Here is a 22,439-nt window from a genome sequence, read left to right on the forward strand (position 1 = left end):
TACACATAAAGTTGTAAATTGATAAGTAATTCGTTCCATTTAAAAAAGGCCACCTAAATCTTATTTCGGGCTTAATTGTAGCCAGTACATCCGCTGTAAAAGACTAGTCCAGTTTCCTAGCTTCTGAATTTTCAATAGAAAGAAATTCCAAATCACTCAATCTCTACTATAATACGCTTCTTGTCTAGCTTTGGTATATACTTGTGAGCACAATGTTGGCCTTTTTAATCCTAGACTTATTACACCGTCACCGGGCATAAGATCAGTGTTTTTGGAAAATAAACTGATTTTCTAAGGCCGATCTTGTGCCCAGCGACGGTGTAATAAGTTTAGGAGTAAAGAGGCCAACATAATGCTACAACTACACTATTCGGTTTTTAATTAAGAAATTTTTTGGTTTTATAGACTTAAATTATAAGTATGATAATTGGATTAAAATTTTAAGGAGATGGCATTGTATATTATCTTGCATTGTCAACATTTTTCTAAAGAAAATATATGCCTCGGGAACTATAAAAATCGATTTTAGTTAATTAATTAGTTATACATATATATATATGCATTTTATTCTATATTTAAAAAGTAACAAACGTAACAAATGTCCGCATTATCGCTCTCGATTATCAGTTATTCTTAAACAAATCGATAATACACGTCCGGAATCGATCGCCAATTTAAGTGGTTTAGAGACCAACAACGTCTATCAGTGAGTATCTGATAAGAAAATAAAGTTATCGTTATCACAGCGACATTCGAATATAGGAAAGATGAAAAAAGTGCAGGCGATATAATAAATTTCACGAATAATTAATGGGTTTTACAGTCCTATTGTAATTTGTTTATATTTTTCTATTGGCGCTTGCCTAACAATGTGTAATTTACAGAAATCATAAATAAAACGCATAAATTTCTACAAAGAAAGAATAAAGAGAATTATAAATAAAAAAGACGGGTTCAAAAAACGACTTGGAAATTATCTTCGAGATCTTTGTTTAAAATAGTTCCTCGAGTGTGACCTCGATATACAGACAACGTCGATCAATCTGTTTCGAGACAAGCCGACATTTGCATTCTCATTATTACGGGCTGCTGTTATATATAAAACATACTTTTTATTTACTGATATTATTAAATTTAAAAGCCTTTCTTATCAATGGGAATGCCGACAGTCGACGTATCGATAACTGTTTACAGAACGTGTAATTGGATTCTACCAATAATCCCGAAATATGTTGTGCAAAAGAATATTTGCTTTTTTTTTGTAAATTTAAACAAATGAAATTAGAAAATAAATTACATAGAAAGAAAAAATCTGAGATTCTAAAAGATATCGTAGGAAACAATCTTGCATTATTCGATTAGATACTCAGTCAGAATGAATAATTTCACAACTTTCGAAACTCCTTTAATATTTATGTGGTACGATATGTTCATTTATCAAAATGATAATAGTAATAATAATAAACTTTATTCCTTTTAAGTTAGAAAATTTCACATTTGCGCTTTCTTATCGTTCTTTTCTAGTGTTTTATTACACTATTTATCAGTTCTCTGCTTCCTAAAAATCACACTTTTATCGATTCTGACATTATACAGAATCTATTATAATTCATTTGGATGGTTGAAAGTACTAGCGTAACAGTTTTCTAAGGTGAAAACAATTTACTTACTCGTTCATTTCGTGTTGATACAAGTTCTGTTACTATATATCTGAATAAAAAGTTGACCAAATCTTACGAATGTACAGAATTCAAATAAATTTTATTATAATACTTAACAGTTTTAAATATATAGGTTAATGTTACCTATGGTTCCAAAATGGCGGCTCGTCTCTGATTCCAGCAAACAGAAAAAGGGAAACAGTGGGGACGCACGTTCTAACCTAACCTATTCTAATAAATTACCATAATTATTACCAACAAAATTATTAGAATAGGGCGTTAGGTTAGGTTAGAACGTCCGTCCCCAGTGTTTCCTTTGTTCCATTTGCTGGAATCAGAGACGAGCCGCCATTTTGGAACCATAGGTAACATTAACCAATATTTATATTAATAATAAACAAATAACACGATTTAAATTCCACGAATATTTTGTAAATCCTCTTTCGTATTCTTCAACGATACCTAAAATCTGGGATATTTTATAAATATTCTTTTCCCTTGAATATACGAATAATGCGTTATTTACAAAACAATAAACGTGTTTAAAATAAGCAGAAAATTTTCTGTTTTTTTATAATTACAATTCCGAATCCTAAAAACTTCATAAATTGATCTCGTTACTACGTTAATTGGACAATAAAATACGTTTGAATATTTGTTTTACGGATTACTTTGGAGAAGTTTTTACTTCGTACTTGTACTTAACCCTCTTCGATCGGAACATGCTGTGCGAATTATCGAATTTTAATATATCTGAAATAAATATTTAAATATTATACGAAATATATTTAACAAATATAAGCTTAAATTGATTTCAGCTCAGAAAATCGATCTTCTCAAATATTAGAGAGGTTGCGTCCCACGTGGAATCACGCTCGACGTTCCAAACGCCATTGTCAAACTTCTAGACTTACGGAAAGGCGGCGCTAAACGACCGACGTACACGTTTTAGCGATGAAAACGTCGGACGCAACCTCTCTATTGATAAAAATATTACGAGAAATCAAACATAAATAAACACGTAAAAAGAAAACTTACACGTTCCTGTTTTGATACAAATCAACTCTCCTTGTTCGGGAATCAAACTACTTTCCACTCTTTCAAGGGGGATTATTTCTTCTAATCTGCAATTATTGTTATCGGAATTTTTAAAAGACACGGCAAAACCGATGTCGTGTTTTTCGGTCTGAAATTCCCACGATAATATGGAATCAATCTTCATCACTGGCACTTCTACATTAACATGAGATTTTTGTGATACAATCAACGTTTCGGCATTTTCGTCCATAAAAATTTTATTGGAGCACGAGTAAAAAGATTTCGGAACGGGACCACCGGGACTAACCTGAAGGTACGGGAATGATATCAATGGATTGGAAAAATAAAGATATCGAAAAGTTAATTCCACTACCATAGACGGACAAGCGGGATCACCATCCGGATCCACTTTCTTTCCTCCCCAGATTGCCGGAACTTCATTAGGAGATATATACGTAAACAGCATCTGTTGCCAACCACCTGGATAATAATTTTACATTATCCTAATCGTAAACTGTACTAATTTATAACGGTATAAGTTTTTAATTAAAAAAATTCGATTAATGTTACCCTTGGTGCCAAGATGGCGGCTCGTCTCTGATTACAGCAAGGAAACAGTGGGACGCTCGTTCTAACCTAACCTAACCTATTCTAATAAATTACCATAATTATTACCAACCAAATTATTAGAATAGGTTAGGTTATGTTAGAACGTGCGTCCCACTGTTTCCTTGCTGGAATCAGAGACGAGCCGCCATCTTGGCACCGAGGGTAACATTAACCAAAAATTCTCTTCATTACAAGAACAAAATATATTTCTTAACCTTATAAATTCTACGTATTTCTTTACATTTTTCCTATAATAATTTAATATATAAGTACTTACTTCTGCCAAAAATTTGGATTTTTTGTTGTGTTCTTTCGTGCAGAAAAGGTTTTATAAGATTATATGCGATAGAAAATGGAGCAGGAGCTGCATCGACACGAAAATAAGCAAATAAATAAATAAAATATAAATGAAAAGTTATTCGAAATTCTTACCGTTTATTATCATTACTTTTCTTAGTAATTCCGGATAATTGTTGTCCATCATAACTAAACTTTGAGATAACACATCAAACGCTTTTTTATAAGGAAAAAAAATTTTAATTAATTAATTAAAATGAAATCGGGTTTAATTAATGAATGATATTTAATAACAAAAGCAAAATTACCAGGTTTATAAAGAAACTGATGAAGAGAAAATTGATCCAAATCGATCAAAACAAAAAGTTTTCCTACGTACCGTCCTAACTGAAAAATACACTTTAATTGTCAAAACTCTTCGAAAGCTGTATGGCATTTATAAAATATTGGTGCGCTATTTATGAATAAAAATACATTTAAATTATTTGTACAGTCTTCAATCTCTTAAATATTTCGAGTATTTTTAGAGCCGAAAATTTCGAATATCTCCCAGAAACTTTCAACAGATTAACGGTATTCAATTTCTGGTTAATGTTACCTTAGGTAGCCAAGATGGCGGCTCGTCTCTGTAACAGTGGGGACGCACGTACTAACCTAACCTAACCTATTCTAATAAATTACCCCTATTCTAATATTTTGGTTGGCAATAATTATGGTAATTTATTAGAATAGGTTAGGTTAGGTTAGTACGTGCGTCCCTACTGTTACAGAGACGAGCCGCCATCTTGGCTACCTAAGGTAACATTAACCAGTTAATTATTGTTTAAACTGACGAAATAATGATACGGAAATTTTACTATTTTATATAAAAATTTAAGTATTTTTAAATGAAATTATGTATAAAATAAAAATAATCTTTTTTTTTTTTATAAATTTCGGTTTCGACTGGGATCAATAAAAACTTTTTCAATATATCAAGTGTCATCTCTTCTTAGAAGCGACACGTTTATTATGATAATATATCTTTTTATATTATAATTTCTTTTGTAAGCTTTCAACGTTCATTTATTCCAAGAATCATTTTGTCTCATAGATCTTTCGACTGTCTTCACCATTCAGTCCTTCCTGAAACCTGTCTTATCTTCCTCGTTCTTTTGATTGAAGAGCAACAATTTCTGTATCTTCCCCTTCTCCAGGAATTGTTATTAATAATAAATTATAATAATAGTTGTAAGTGTAATATATTTTGCGAATATTAATTAAAAATTAAATAATATACATTTACTTTCCCGACCGTTATGTATACTTAACGAGGGAAAATATTGGAATCGTGTCAGTTTGGCCCTCCGAGTTTTTTGCATATCTCTACGTTTAAGACCTCTTGAACACAAACAAAGGGTTAATGTTACCCTTGGTGCCAAGATGGCGGCTCGTCTCTGATTCCAGCGAGGAAACATTGGGACGCACGTTCTAACCTAATCTAACCTATTCTAATAATTTGATTGCTAATAATTATAGTAATTTATCAGAATAGGTTAGGTTAGGTTAGAACGTGGGTCCCACTGTTTCCTCGCTGGAATCAGAGACGAGCCTCCATCTTGGCACCGAGGGTAACATTAACCCAAAAAAGTAATTTAAAAAAAGGGAAAAAAAAGTTCCGTGGATATGTAGTGTGTGTGTTTTGGTGTCTGTTTTGTTTAATATCTCAGGACAGGATAATGATGAAGAAACGAAATTTGTTACAGTAGCTTGTATATAAAGGGCATCGATTCTATTAAGTTTTGGTGGTTAAATGTCGAGGGGGTGAGGATATAAAGGAGGTCTTTGGTACGACTCGTACGCACTAAAAATGAAGAAATTCATACAAACCTACATTCTATCCATAAAATAATATAATTGACACGTATGATAAAATTGTGGAAAGGTTAAACTCTTTATAAACTGTTTATTTCTTTTATTTTTAATTTAATATAAATTTTAATGACCTAACCTAACCTGACATTTGCTTATTATCATATAAATATTAGGCGAAAAAATATTAATTTGTAATAGAAAATCTCTTATTAAACTCTACAAAATCTGTGTCAAAAAAGGAAAAAATATTTTATAAATCGGAGAGGAATGTTGGCACAAGCACCCAGAATGCCAATTAGAGAGACGAGAGACTAACCTTTTTAGTTTGTTCTTCGCAATCTCTAATTATAATTTCCATCGACTTGGCGAAATATTTTTTTATATCACTTATTTTTGCGGCTTGAAACATGCCTACAATTATAATTTTTCATATTTTAAATGCTATAAAGTAGTCGAAATTCGACTTATAGCTGGAAGTAATCGAGTATAAAAGAAAAAGAATACCTCTCATATCGTAGCAACCATATCGAATAAAAAGCACGGGATTTCCTTCTTTGTCGTGAGATGAAGTATTGAATTTCCAATAATACGAAAAAATCTAAATAATAAGTTATATTTTCTAAGTATTTATTTCGTTATTTTCCTTTTTTATTAGTGAATATTTTCTTACCTCTGGAGGCGTGTAATTTATGATATTATCCAAATTGAACTGTTTTCTCCATAACAGGCTCTGTAAAAATACATATTTTCGTATTAATTCGCCATTCGAGATATTATGAATTTACATAATTTTGTAAAGTAGAAAAAAATCGTCTCTTTCTGAATATTTATGTTAATATATATGCTATAAACAAGGCGAATTCGAAGAAAAATTACATCAAATTTTGAAAACTCTCCACCTGTTAACATCATTTTCGATTCAAAAATGTCCTCCCGAGAGGAGTGAGATTTTTGAATATTTCACTATTTTCCTTTATAACAATGGAACAGTCTTTGATTCTTCATCCTTGTGTACAGTACTTAATTTACTTTAATAAATATAACACAATTTTATAATACGAATGATAGTGATAAAGTTGTACCGACCTTTCTCAGCATGGCTTCCGCATCTTCGATGTTAAATTTTCTTGCTGATATGAAAATGTAAAAATAAAATTTATTAAAAAATTGTGCAGAAAGTATATATAAAAATAATAAATCTATTATATTTCTTTAAATATTACTTACCTATCAACCATCTTACCAGAAAGTTATCGTCGTGTTTGGGTGAAAGAACGTCTGCTACCGCATTTCTAAACTGTTTAAATTTAATTAATTAAAAACAAATCATTAGTTAAAATTTTCTAAATGTATTTTATAAGAAGTTAACAAGTTAATATAACTTAAGTAAATAATAAAGAAAGAAGGAATACCTAGATTCTTAAGAAATTTACAGTTTAACCTCATCTTAACGTACGATTTCGATCGAAGATTGCCGATTATTTCACAATTACTTATCTAAATGACTTGTTCGTCCAGTGGGTCGATTTTATTACAAACGGATGGAAATAACCACTATTTCATCTATATCGGTTACTCTATTTGGCGAGGTAAATTCGTTGTGTTCTGTCTCCAAATAGAGTCTACTTCTTCAGTGGCGTAGCGAACATAACTGGCGCCCAACACTTTATTGGCGCCCCCCTCCAGAAACACATATAGTTTGTCTTGGAGACCATTTGGGCACCCCTCTGAGGGTGGCGCCCGGTGCATGATACACCCCCTTGCACCCCCCTCGCTACGCCACTGTACATCTTAGAAATACATTTTCCGAAAGAAGAAAAAAAAAATGGCTTTTATCACTTCCATTTAGTTGAAACTCTACAATATCGATAAAACTTATTATAAACGCATTCACTTCAAAGGTAGTTTAATTAGGTGTCTTGTATTCAGAGTTCGACACGAGTGCGAGAAAGGCATCCGTGTGCCTTTAAAAAGAAATGGTCAACGAACATTGCCTTTAAAAAGTAATGGTTTCCTACATAAAGTCTTTGTAAAACCTGTCTTTATTTATAACATGTTAAATATGCCTACGTATCGCCATCCTTTGATACAGGGTTACGATACGTAGGCACCTTCGTATTTGGCAAAAAACAGGAATTTATAACTGTAATATGATCTATAGTAAGTGTATGAGAAAATCACACGAACCAGCGTCATTAGTATTTGTCGATTAACAATGATGTATGCATTTGACATTTTATTAATTGTCGAATGCTTTTCGACAAGTTCTTTGTCGAAAAGCATTTCACATTTTTGTGTTGCTTAGGTAATATTAGGCTATACAGTAATAAGAACTTTTAAAAGATATTATAAATCTTATCATTTATGAGTATCCAAATTATTTTTCATAAAATTTATTGTCGTTAAAATACAATACTACCAATATTTAATATCAGGTGTGCAAAATATAAAACTGTACCTCAAAATATGTAATTTATTACTTCAAAAATAAAATACGTAAAAAAGATAACGATATTTTAATGTTAAAAATGTATCACTCTGTCAATACGTTGAGCAAATAAATCCAGCAATGAATTGCTTAACTTTCCCGGCAGCATTTGGTGACTCCATCTGTTATCATATTTTATTTTTAAAATTTTATAAAATTTTTAACTATTATAAAAGGGCAAAAAGCTTAATTTTCAGGGTAGGGATTGGTTTTATAAAAAATTTGTAAATGCAACGATAAAATAATTTGAGAAAGATGAATGTGAATTGTTGGAAAGGGAAAGCCCAAGATAGAGAGGAATGGATGAAAATCCTGGATGAGGCCAAGGTCCTTCAAGGACTATGAGGGCCGAAGAGAGAGAGTGAAAGAGAACAATAAAGTCGTCATTAAGTCCGATCCTGCTGGAGATACACAAGACCCCCTTTATCTCTCCACCCCTCCACGTCTAATCGATCCCCTAATAAACAAATCTCCCTGCAAAATTTTCGACAAGAAGCACGGGAGTTATTAAGCTTCAAAGAGAGAACAAAATCGTGATACACGCTAACATCCATCATACAGAAAAAAAAACCGAATTTTTTTGAATTTCTCGACGTTTCAAGGTGTCCCGAGTACAAAAATGTAAAAACCTTGGGGATCATTTTCTGACCGATCGCCATTCTTTTCCTCTCAATGGAATAATCTATCGCTTTTAGCCCTTAATATTGTTTAACACTAGACTTAAGTCTAGATCAAATACACACATATACATACGGGCTTATCACACTGATGTGATAAGCCCGTATGTATATGTGTCTATTTGACTTAGACTAAGTGTTAAAAAACACTTTTCTTCTGTTATATATAACAGCTTGGAAAGTAATACCTGGATATCATCACAAATTTTAACACTGGAATTTGTATAAACGTACCATACTTTCTGTTCGTCGTTACTAGTAGGATTATTTACGTAAGTATAGAAAAGTAATATGTGTCAAGACCATACTATCGGTTATACTTATATATATTTCAATAAATTTATAATCACGTGGAACATTCTGTTACGTATCAAAACAGTCCTCGACAGTCGAGCACGTGCTGGACTTTGAAACACTACGGTATTTATAAAAAATAGCCTATATAAGTTCAGAAAATTTTAACTTATTACGGTATTATTCCACAATTTATTTTTTAAATAAAAAAAGTCTAGAAATAGATTTAATTGAGCAATAACTCTAGATAAAAATTATTTACCGTTTTGAGGTTTTAATATAAGACAGTACACGAGAGTAGTAGTTTCGGGGTTTAAGAGACATTTTTAGCGTACGACTAGTATGAATTCTATACACTTTTAACAATGGGTAATTCAATTCATGACGTAAGAAACTACACGACACACACACACACCACTTCTCAAAATTTCCATTAATCAGCAAAACCGTGGTCGACCTTATAGTTTAAATAAATTCGAAAAGTAAATTAATGTAAAATACGATGTAGCAGACACTGACGATAACCTTGTAAACTTAAATCATGACGTTATTACATTGCACTAGGATTATCGGAGTGTCGATAAAAAAAAATTCTCCCCGATATAATAACGTATAAACGAACTTAAACGATACTTCATACATTATGGAGTGGCCCGAAAGAGGAGAAATACTTTAGCATTAATATATTATTGCCTGTATTAAGTACTACTTAAAAAATTGACTGCTTATTCTTCCGCTTGAAATTTTTAATTTCATTTTTAACAATGTATAAAGATAAACAAGTATTTATCTGCAAAATGTTAACGATTATTGGAACGGTCGAAGTTGACTCGGAGCAAATAGAAATTAGATAACATTCAATCTGGCCTAAAGTCAAAGAATAAGAATTTGTAGAGATCAAAGAGGAAAACAGATAATATATACATATATATATGTTAAAGACGATTAGAAACTGCTTCGTCGTCTGTATTACCTAAATTTAAAGTTATGTATTCTCTATTAAAATTAAATTTGAAAAAATGGAGATAAAGAAATTAATATACACTTGCCTCTTTTAATATCAGCAACTGTTTACTTGTTAATTCTTCCATTTTTCTTTAGTTTCTATTACAAAAACTTTAAAATATCCGGTTATAACTCCTCGTTAAAAACGACGTCATTTTCGTCTCAGCGTGAATGAAAACACGGCACAACACCGTTAAATCTAATTACCTTCTCCTACTTATCCGGCCGAATGTCTAGAAAACCGTAAAAAGTGCTTTAAGGAAAGTACAGTACACGTTGTTCTGGTGTAAGAGACTAGGCGAATCCGAGATGTTATTGTTTATCGCTTTTATAAATATCATCCCCGATTTCGTCAATTATCGGACAAGATTAGCGATTGTGTCGTATAAACGGAGCAGATAAAAAAGTGATAACTTTATTCTACAGATTAATCAATCAATGATTCCTTATGACCGTTACTCCTTCGTTACCTCTCTAATTTTACAATTAACGATAGAACACGTGTATGTATCCATATCTATATTATTGATACATAATATATAATATATATATGCACTAACGAGATGCAAAATTTATATATAGTTACGTAAGAAAATAATTATCCCGACCTTGAAAGTGTCAATTATTTTCCTACAGAGAAGAAGTAAATGAGAAAAAATTATTAATTCGGATGAGAATTTCTATATTTTAAGCTCTTTTTGCCGATTTGAGTAAAAATATATCGCGCATAATTGCAGCAATGAAAGAGTGTTTATAAAGAAGATACTTTAGCCATTCACTTACGGAAACAATTCCTTGTATATTTATAAATATAAATATTTATCACCTTTCGAATCATAATAATCGATCTTATACAGTGGGTATAAAGATTAGACATTAACTATGATAACACGGATACGTCGTTATTAATAATACAGAAATTGTGTATAATTTTCTAAATATAAAATTCTTCACTAATTCTACGTTATATTCGGAATATATATTTTCTAATGTCACTATTCGCAGTGACATTAGAGGTATTTCTAATGCATTGTTTATCGTTATAGTCAATAAACAGTTTGTTGTAAGAGTATATTTGGTGTTTACAATGCGGCAGTGACGTCGATGATGTTAATCACAATGGCGACCTTTTATCGGTTTGAACTTTTGTTATCGTAGCCACCATCTCCGTGTTCTGCGATATAAATCCAACACGTGTCTCGATTCAGTTCTTATACGTAGAAGATACGAGATTTTAACACGAATACCTTAATTATATCGTCGATATTATCATAGATTTTTGACAAAGCAGCTTTCTCCGTGTTTCCAGCAGCGAAAAATTTCTTAATCTTCCGATCTATGCAGTTATTATTAGCATAATTCGACGATACTTAAAATAACAGAGAGCAAAAGTGAAATATTCGCCTTGTATTGGAGAAAATTCGGAAATTTCAAAGAAAAAACAAGATTCTTTACGAGATTCTTTCCAGTTGATTCTATTTTGAGCTGCAATTCGGAGAATTCGCCAATTCCGTCAAATATTTGAAAGTGCGAACAGATAAAAAAAAAGTTTTATCTGTTATAAAAGAAAGAAAATGGAATAAATATCGCTTAATTAAAATCTGCAGTAAATTGGAAGACAATGACAAATAAAAATATTAAAAGAAAATGGAATATTGTTTTTGCCGATGAAGAGATAAAAACGGAACAAACGTTTTTTGTTCGTTAAATAAGCCAACTCGTTAGGAAAATGTTTTATTCGTTCCTTTCTCGATTTACGATTTTAAACAGAAGTAGAAATTTCACTTGTGACGACAACAAAGCTTTTAATTTGCATATCGTACAGAAATTTCTTGTTTTAAATCCAATGATGTATCGATTTGGGCGATATTTTTTCACTTCTTTCTTTATCAAAACTGTTACGATAAATAAAATAAATACGTTTTAATTATAGCAAAATTGTAAAATATAAATTATATACTGTATATATATATGTGGCTGGAATTTCCATGGAAGTGAGATATGTAGTTTTTATCAAAACGGAACGTCTGCTGTCACGCTCCAGACAAGTAATTTGAGTCAGAAGAGATATTTTTCACACGCGGCTCGATAGAGATTTAAGTAATTTTTCGGCTTCGATAGAGAGAGTAGACGTGTAAAAGTACGTATTCGTCCAAAAATCCTCTCTAATTTTCGATTTGGAACACTTCTTATTTGATAATGTCCAGAAAATCAACCCTTCTGTTCCCTCGCCGGTGTTCTCATGCGCTCGCTTCTGTAGCAATTATTAGAATATATCTTAAAAGAGGAAATAAAAATGATCACATCACTCAAGAAACATTTCCTCTTTCCGTACAAAATAATTCATACAGAATTAAATATTCTGCGTATTTCAGAAAAACTTATAATAAAAATGTTCGCGTGACAAAACAGGAAATTTACTGGTGTTTTCTTGTCAGACTGGGCCATTTCTATTAAAACAACCTACTTTAAAAAGTAATTCCTATCAGCAAAAGGGAAAAATTAACCGAAACATTTTAAAACGGTATTTTATAACTTTTTATTGTAAATTAATTAAAAAAGAAAATAAAAAAGGCTCTATTTTAAGAAGGATTACATATTGTATACTACTTTGTATATTATCAATATAGCATGCCAAAATAATATTTATTTTCTACTTGTACATATGTCCATTGAAATCAGCACAAAGTTACAAATCACACAGGAACACTCCTTTTTTGATGGAAAAAAGTTGGTTTATTTTCTTTAATTTAGAAAGGATGTGCATTTAGGACCTTATTCTCCTCTTCAGTTCTTATTTTATTAAATATACAGACAAAAAAACCTATGTAAGAAATTACAGAATGACACTTTCTAAATTAAAGAAAATAAACATACTTTTTTCCATCAAAAAAGGAGTGTTCCTATGTGATTTGTTCTCAACAGTAACTTTGCGCTAATTCCACAGGACATACAACTAATTGCGAGAACAGTAAGTAATCAATTACTTTATTTTTTATATTCAAAATTTCATTTTTTTTTTAAACTTCAACTTGTGAAATAAGGGGCGCACTTATAAGCTTTGTCTTGGGCGCAAAATCACGGGCACTGCCTACGAATAAACTTCGATTGGTCTTCGTTTGTACGTAGCAACTGACATGAATTAAGATAAAAAGTATAATTTATTTTGGAAGGCAAACAAAACAACTTGAGGGCAAATCGTTTCTATCGTTGCCACCACCTCCATAGTGCACAAAGGACCTTTTAAGTCGATTCCTTCAGTTTAGTGTGCTTCATAGACAGTATACCTATACGCTTCGCTTTCATTATGTAAACTTAAGCTACTGTTAGTTTTTTTACACTTGGATTGTAGCTAATAGGCCTAGTACCGATCGAAAAGAAACATATACAATTACTATTTCTTAAGCTTGTCCCTCAATCTCCAATGATATGTTCCTACCTACGAGATTGCCTTTATAAGTGATTTGAAAGAAAGAAATATGCGATAAACAAATACATGTAAAATATTTGTAAGAAAGTAATATACTTTCTTTTAACTCCGGGTATGTAATTGGGATTACCAAATTTTCCCATCATACGGCTTGTGCAGAGAGACCAACCGTGAGTAGCATCGTGCCAAATAAAATGTACATCACTTAACTAAATTTCCAAGTTATGAAGAGTTGATAAGTATTGCTTCCAAGATTGAAAATAGATGGAACTTCCCTCATTGTCTACGAAAGCCTGTGTAAATAATATGCCCTCCGAATTTACGCTGCACATACTATAATTATAAAGTAAAGTCTTTCTTGCAAATGATAAAAGTGATAGAGGAGCATTGTATAATTGTACTCTTAGAAGACTACTTAAAACGGATAAATTGAAATGGCCATAAACACACATAAATAGACAGAATCCTGGAAACATGCCTTATAAAATCCTTTCAGGCATCTCCAGAAACCGTAGGTGCTATAGTGAAAACTTGTATTTGTTTACTTTTACACGACTTTTTAATGACGAAAGAAAATGAAATTAATATGGGGAATGGTCGACATTATTGTACAAAATTATCCGGCAAAGATGGGTACAACTTTGCTTCTACACGTATTACAAATATATAGAGAAAACTATAAATAAAAGTTATACACATTTAGTTGGTACAAGTATTTAACGTAGACTTGAGACATGTTTAGCTTTTCCCGTGTCCTAAGCTGCTAAAAAAATTCTTATTTTGTATTATATTTATCTATTATTACCATTAGACATAATAGGAAAGTCCTTGTTGGAGGTATCTAGATTACTTTCAGTTCTAATAAAATTAATGTATTGTACGTATTTAGTTCGTTATTATTTTATTTTGCACTTTGTAAAAATAAAAAATAAAAACCGGTGCTTATAAAAATGTTTCATCATTCTGTAAGATTCGTCGACTAAAAGGGGTACAGTCAATCCCGCGTCAGGATGAGTCCAAGGGAAACCACGTATATGGACTGTGGCGAAGGAGGTAAATGAAAAACAAGTGTTTTACAATTTACAACCGTTTATTTGGGAACGTTCATAGCTCACATCAGGTCTATAGTTCTACTTCCTCGACCTTAGTGTGTAGAGACCCCGGGGCGAACGAGTTTATGTCCTTGGGCGTTGTCGACAGGATGAGAATCGCCGCGGCACTCTAGGCGACACAAACTTCCACACTAGCACACGGTGAGCTATCTCCAGGGAACGGTTAGAGGAGACTGTCAGACAGAATCTCCTTCGACCTTGAAGTCCCAATTTTTATACGTTTTCTCCCTTCAACTGTACTTTTGATTGGTTTCTCGTCCCCTTTCTCTTTCTCTGATTGGTCGCTCCTCTGTCTCCAGGTGCAAAACGAGACCATCTCGGGTGGCGGGAAAGATCCGATTCGAGGTGTCCATCAGATACCTCTTTGTCGACTCTACTCGGAGATTGTTTATAAAACAATAACACCTGCACTCATAATTCAGGCCGTTGTTTGTAATTTTTTGGTATAGACAAATGGAGTCAAAAATTTATAGATACTCGAGTCAAAGATCTACCTGTTTATGAGCGCTCGTGTTAGAGTTTACCTTCCAGTTTGACATTGACAGATTGTTTAACACGTGTTCGAGCAGTTCTGAGTCTCGTTGTTTAGATCAAAGGTTTTTTTTTTCTCTTTCTTGACACAATTTATCGCTATAATTTTTAGCGCAAGAATTTCGCTATTTACTCGATTTCGAACCTCGTCTGGGAACTCACAATTCGTATTCATTATTGCCTCCATTTGTCTGTACCTCTTCAGTACATTTATATAGAAATCAATGTGCTTTACTTACAGTATTTAAAGCAATATTCGATCCATACATCATACTTCGATACTTCACTTCTATATTCTTCCTTTTCCTCAACAAGTTGCCTCCTCTCTCTCTCTCTCTCTCTCCTATATGTAAACTGACTCTCTCGACAAATCCGTCTTTCCTATGTTTTTTGCTGGAGACAAAGCTCGACACGCCGGACTGCCAGGTGTCACGAATTAAAGTGTCCGGCGGGCACTACGGCGGGGGTGTTCGCCCGTCCTCACCGGAAAAGCAGCACCTCATTTTTGAACAATATTTCATCAGCCAAGCAATGATACTTTTAAAAACTTTTTAAATAAACCTGAAACGAATTGCTCAACTTTCCCGGCAACGTTTAAAATGCTGGTGGCGCTATCTGTTATCATATTTTATTAAAAACTTTGATCTTTTTAACTATTATAAAAATGGCAAAAAGCTTAATTCCGAAGATAAGGATGGATTTTATATAAAAAAATTGTAAATGCTAATAACGAGTAAAATTGTCATTAAGTCCGATCCTACTGAAGATACACACCACCCCCTCGACCTTTAATCACCAAAATTTAATAGCATCGACCTCCCTAATACACAAACCGTGTATTAGGGGATCCATGCTATTAAATTTTGTCTAAAAATGTAAATTCTTGGAGATTGGGGGACATACTTTCCCTCTGTTATAGGCCTATATAACAGCCGGGAAAGTAAAAGTCTCGTTTTTATAGGATTTCGAGTTGTTAAAAACCAAAATAATCGCGACAGAATCAAAACTAAAAACTGCTTTATTAGCCACACAAGGTTTTGTTCCTCTCGCAAAACTAAAGTTGTAAATAATTCTCTAACACAAGAGTTAAAGCAGGCGGAAAACAAACCAGATTACGTAAACCTCCGAAGAAAACTTTTAATTAGTTCCAGAAGCTTAAGGATTCGTTCTGTCGGATGTTTTTGTATTAAGTCCTTTCTTTCCGAGATAAAAGTTTCGATTAATAACGACGGTCTCGTTTTACAACGAGATTAAGGATTCATTCTCTTATGAACCGACGTCACCAAATACGTCCTTTGTAATTTTGTATTCTCGCGGGAAAGTCGACTCTGCCTTATTAAATACGCAGATATCTCCGCCATCTGGTAGCATTTTACGAAAATTCTTTTATTATTATCCTTTTCCGGTTTAATCGGGATACGGGAGCAAATTCATAAATATCAAGTATTATCGTTCTTTACCGTTTTTAAAATCTGTTGGTAATCGACAGAAGTAAGCGTAATCCACTAATTAGTTTTTTAACTGAAAAATTTCGGTTTGTCTCAGAATGGAAGCGACGAGACATAAAATGGAACGGAGAGAGAGAGAGAAAAAGGAAGATTGATCAGATAAAAGATTGCAGAAAAAGAAAGAAAAGTTCTTTAATTAAAAAACTTGTTGACCGACAGATTGCTTTTTCTTTCACCTTTCTTTTTTCCTAACGTTAGTTCGACTTAACCCTTCGAAAATTATTCACTCGCTATTCAAATATACGAATATTCTACCATATTCGAGAAGATTTTATGTAATTTCCTCCGCTTCTAACTATAAAAAGCATTCTTTACAACGAGTTATTAATATATCACCGCCTCCAAACGGGCGAAATATTATACATAAATGTGGGCATCTATTATATATTTCAATTAAAGACAAGAAAGGGGATGTTTTTCTCCTTCGTCTTTATAAAAATAGCTAAACAAAAAGCTATTTTTGCCCGAATAGATATATTAAATAACGGCAGAGGTTTGGCAGAGCGGCATTATGGCACTACAATCGAAAAGATCGACCATTTTTTTCGATATTCAATTTTCGTTCACGTCGTAAATAAATATATGGACTCGAAAGAGATGAATGTAATTTTAATAAATTATATTTTAAGATAATAAAAAACGCCTAATAACATCTTCAATAAGGTTTCTCTCGCTTACCAACGCTCTGGTAAACACTACTTTTTGAATTATTAGACTAACGTTTCTGGTAACGTATTATAGACTTAATTCTGGTAAGACATTAGTTATAATGACTTATCATAATACGTATATTTTTGTGATTTTTGATATTATACTCACTCGCTACAATTAGTTATATTCTTTCTTATCGTGTACTCTTTCAAATTTCGACAACGATCGATGTTCCGCTTCCGTTTGAGCTAGTTGTAAAATAAATCAACCGTGTTTTAATATATACTTTAGTTTTATTTATATCGTAAATCCATAAATCTTTTTTGTGCCGCATCTTTTTTCCGGTCTAACTTATTACGTAGCGTGTTTACTCGCTCCGTAATCTTTTCAGTTTTCCCGTCTTCTTCTCGCTTTCCGACAGACATTACGCAGAAGAGACGAAATGCCAACTCTTCTCTGGGGATTTAACTTATTCAAATACGAATTTCGTAACTTATTCTACGTCGACGTTGCCCTAGAAACGTTTCGTCGTAGCACAAATGCAAACGATGAATAGAATGAGTTTACCAGGAGGACAAATATCGGTAAGTAAAGCGAAAATATCGACTCGTTCTTTCGGATTTCTTATTCTCCAAATGTAATATTGTCGTTTCCGGAAATGCAACCCAGCCGTTAATTTATTCTCATTCCAGTATCTAAAGTAGAGTTTGGTAAGTGCCAGAGGAGTCGTCTCTTCGTCGTTGGTCCCGCACTCCGAGTAACTTCTTCGTATTGTAAATGACGTCTTAAATATTTAACCACGCCGGATGTTCGGTTTAATAAACGTACAATAACTTTACGTTCGAGAACATTTAACGGACGATATAAAAGAGCGAACGACGAGGGTAACTTTTGGTTCGTGGTGTATTCTGTGTGTAGTCTTGTGGGAAATTCTTTTAATTAAAAGCGGCTGCCCGGACCCTAATCGCAGTTATTTTGTAGAGAGTCGTCATCTGTATCGAGTAGAGATCGATGCAAACAATCGGGATGCGAGATGCTCCCAAAGGATTACTATAATTTATAGATAGCGTCGTAAAATGACGACGAAAGAATTGACTTTCTGGTTATCACGCCTGACCGAACACGGAAAATTCTTGTTTCGTGTAGGAGCAGTCGACCTCTGTATGGAGGGGAACGATGATGAATAAGATCCCACTCGAGTCATTATAAAGTTTCTGTTCTCTCACATGATGTAGAAAACGGGAGAGGTTAAAATTTCTATATTAATTCTTTACAAATATTAACAAAAAATTTATTTCTGTATTTCGAATTTGTAAGAAAGTCCTTAATTCTCTTTCGAATAATACTTGTCATTCTTCTCCCCCAACGAATCATTAAAAGTATCTCAAACATTGTTAAAAAGTTTGTATGCGCCGATACGAGATGGGATCGACGAAATTGGAGGATCTTCTCGTAGATTTAACTTAATTTCTTAATTTTAGTTTCTTTGTATTCAGTTACTTACGATTCTTACAACGGAGAGGTGTTATAATCTCTCGAATATAGAAATCGTCTAAAGATATTAAAAGAATAAATTATGTCAAAAATAATGGCACTAAAGTTGCTGGCAATACACCCAAGCGCAATCTTTAAAATATATTTTCCTGTTGGGTTTAACTATTCCAAAACCAAATTCAAAAAGGTTCATAAATTCGAAAGATATAATGAAGTAAAACAATAAATAATCAAACTTTCTTATAGCTTATTTCTTATGTTTAAACCGAGAAGACTGGTTGGAAAGAGTATAACGGCAATAAAGATGTAAACTTTAAAAAAAAATTTACTTAAATTTGTTGGTAAGACAATTTTAATATTTTAACTGTTATATATACAATATCATTCCATATAAACAATAAGATGCATCAGCGAGAAGAGCATCTACCTTTTAAAAAAGCCACGCGTGGCATCATCCCATCGAAAATTGATAAGGCAACAATAGACGAATCCATCTTTCACCGAAGACAGGAGTTAAAATAAGAGTTTTGATACTTATCTGACCGTATCTATAAATAAAATTTTCTACAGAGAATCGAATAAAAACTTTTCCATATCTACAGAATGAATTTAGGTTTTTTTTTTTTAATACAAAAACTGGTTTCATATTCCGAACAATAATGGTAATAACACGAAGAAAGACCTCGACAGATAGAAAAAGAGAAAAAAAATACAAAAAATAGTAAAAGTAAATTTTAAATAAACAAAAATTAATATTCATTTTTTAGTGTTTTCGATTTAGCAGCCATCTTTTAAAATATTTTAAAATTTATTAGAAATATACCGGATACAAACGAGTGTTTCCTATTTTACTAAGATTTATTCACCCATTTAATGTTTGAAGCTGGATCTTGTCAAACCCGTGTGTATATAGCACTTACCGTAAATAAGACACCTCGATAATATTTATGTATGGCAGCAATCTTCACATCCCACAGGAAACCGAGAAAAGAATCTGAATTCTCGGCAAACAACTGGTATACGATACCATAGTAGATTTATAAGAACAAGAACAACACTCCGGTATGAATTAAACATCGAGAATCAAAAATATATATCTTATAAAAAAAACAAACGATTATTAAATATTCTATTTTATGAATATTTAATAATCGTCCCACTGTTTTCTTGCTGGAATGAGAGACGAGCCGCCATCTTGGCACCTAAGGTAACATTAACCTCGAATTTTTATAAAAATGTGGCAAAACCGCTAGACTAAGGCTTAAACTCAACAGAAAGCGAGCTGAAAAAGTAAAATTGATGAGAAGACAGAACAATTTTATCGTGTTTGAAGTTTCATATTTCAAGATAATGCATAAACAAAGATACTCGAGCAAATGGAGCGTGAAAGAGTAGATAACACGCATAATTAATGGTTTTGGAATGTAACGAATAAGCCTGTGGTAGAGCACTTTTCAAATTTCATAATTCATCCATCTTCTTCATCCATCTCCGCGATGCGTGGGACGGGAGAAACGTACACAGATGCTCCATAAAACGTGGAAGACGACGTTACAAAAATATATTTTTATTTTGAAATTATTATTGCGCTTACGTCTCAAATTTAAAAAAACACCCCAATGAATAAAAGAGGAAAAGAAATTCTCTCGTTTCAAACTGGAAAACGATAGCTGAAATTTTTATTTTCCTTCACAAAGATTAGAAGTGAACGGTTTCCAAACATTTGTTTATCATAAAAACCGTAATTGCTCTCTTTACTCGATGGTTGGTGTAAACATTTCTTACCATACTAAGCGATGATTAATGACCGTATTTTTACTTTTTCTCAATTTACCACCAATACTGACAAACATCGTGTAGCGTAAAGGGCTAATACTCGATCGTCTCACGCAAGATAAATTTATGTGGATAAGTTAATAACATCGTTTAACGATTTTAGAAATAGTTTCTGTAAACTATTTCTTCGATCTGAAGACATTTAGACTCGATGTTTGAATAACATCGAGTCTAAATGTCTTCAGATAAAAAGCATGTCGGGCTTATGCTTTACGAGTTTTGGATAGGATATAATGTCTTACAAACAATTAAAACAATTGGTAATATTTACGGAGAAGACACTACTAAACTTAACTGCATTGTGACGAAAAATTGAGGCATTGTGACGATGTCACAATAAATAATTGCTCGTTCTTAGGAGTTTTTCTTTTGGTGCACTTTGACCATCGACTTGGGAGTTTCTCCAGCACCTCACCGATAACCAGAAAAGCTTAAGTTGAAAATTTGAGGTTTTACACCCAGTAGTTTTTCACTACGAGTGTCTGCAGTGTCGGATGAAAGAAAAAAAAGAAAACACAGCTTTTTTGGAGATTTTTGCACTTTGCGATTGCTTATATTTCGAAACCGCTTTATAAAAAATCTTGAAATTTTGCACACTACCTAGAAAAATAATTATCTTTCGAACGAGATACTCGGAATTACTTTAAATGTTTGAGGGCGGGGAAATCGACTCTCCGGAAATCGGCAACTTTGATTCCTGTAGATATAGTCAATCGGTGACTTCTTTACTTGGCGGAGAGTCACTCCGCGACTCTCTATAAAATACGGGTAATAGAATTTAGTAAGGTTTGGTGTATGCACACATAATCATAGGGCTAACAAAGCGGCGTAACAAATCCTGGGTTTGATAATTCATTATTAATTAAAATTGAAGACATAAAATTCCAAAATTAATTTCTACATGTTTTAAAAAAATCTAAAAAACGCTTTTATTTCTTATGTTGTTTTTGAGATTAGGGGTAGGAAATGATGGAGTCTTCGCACCCCCACCATATTACGTCGCTACAGTGCATTTACACACATATCGTGATTAAATTCTACATCGTTTGTTTATTTGTTTTGTCAGTTACGGCAGAGCAACACTTGGGCGATCTGCCTGGGGATGCCTTCCGGGAGGCTTTTTAAGGGTAATTGGCGCCTATTTTGTCGTTAAAGACGTAGCGAAAACCGGAAAACTCTACGTGGCCAGCCCGTCTTGGCCAGGCGCAAACCCACCGGTGCTCGGAGTACGAAACCGCTCGGCCACTGGTGAATCAATTCTACATCGTCTTTCGGGGTGAGAAGGATGGAGGAATGGGTCATCCCTCAAATATCATTAAGTGCATTATTACTGGGCCTCAAAATTTCAGCCTTCTACCTTAATTAGAAGTGAATGAAATTCTGAATTCTGAAAAGATGTGAAATACTGGACATCTATTTAATACGATACCATTTCAGACCTGCACACCATAAATGGCGCGTTATCCTATGGGCAAAAAAGGGTAATTGATTGAGGTCCGAAATCAATCTTTTATAAGAAATATTTTCACAGGAAAATTCTCCCGAAGAAAAATATCTGAAATTAGCACTGTACATGGAACCACCTAATTCAAATTTTCCTGGGTCCCACGAAGCTCTAAAGCGCTACTGCACACCATCCCACTAAAGATGTTTTCTACAACAAAATAATAATAATAATTATGGATATCTTTTCTGTCGGGATGGCAACTTATCAATAATCGAACTGTATCCCGATTTATCTGTAAAAGAAAAAGACTGACCTATTGCTATGACTTCCACAATACCATTTGCAACAACTCAAACAAGCTCTTCCATGAGAAGTCAACATATGAAACATGTTAGGTTTCTCGCATAAAAGCCTTTGTTAAAATTGAATCTTCGAATCAAAGACCACTCTGTATAATAAATATAAGATAGAGATGATCGCAGAGAATTTGTACACGAGTTTTCATAA

The 22,439-nt window shown here is 33.0% G+C and overlaps 1 protein-coding gene across 2 annotated transcripts; it reads right to left on the minus strand.

Annotated features, from left to right (window-relative positions):
- Positions 1-1,742: 1,742 nt before the first annotated feature.
- On the minus strand, positions 1,743-15,305 carry LOC136982631 (SEC14-like protein 2). 2 transcript variants are annotated; one of them, XM_067279190.1, is made up of 12 exons: positions 15,271-15,305; positions 6,687-6,756; positions 6,546-6,589; positions 6,130-6,189; positions 5,964-6,057; positions 5,776-5,870; positions 3,914-3,992; positions 3,741-3,821; positions 3,586-3,672; positions 3,073-3,179; positions 2,700-3,006; positions 1,743-2,414 (listed from the first exon to the last, which is right to left on the minus strand). In XM_067279190.1, the coding sequence occupies exons 3-12, from the start codon at positions 6,555-6,557 to the stop codon at positions 2,329-2,331; spliced, it is 1,008 nt and encodes a 335-aa protein (XP_067135291.1). In that variant the 5' UTR covers positions 6,558-6,589; positions 6,687-6,756; positions 15,271-15,305; the 3' UTR covers positions 1,743-2,328. The 2 variants fall into 2 exon arrangements, with proteins under 2 accessions (XP_067135291.1, XP_067135290.1); XM_067279189.1 differs by lacking the exon at positions 15,271-15,305 and adding an exon at positions 9,968-10,262.
- Between the last annotated feature and the right edge of the window lie 7,134 nt (positions 15,306-22,439).

Source organism: Centruroides vittatus, unplaced genomic scaffold (genome assembly GCF_030686945.1).
Source record: "Centruroides vittatus isolate TY-2023 unplaced genomic scaffold, ASM3068694v2 contig_854, whole genome shotgun sequence".
Lineage (NCBI taxonomy): Eukaryota > Metazoa > Arthropoda > Arachnida > Scorpiones > Buthidae > Centruroides > Centruroides vittatus.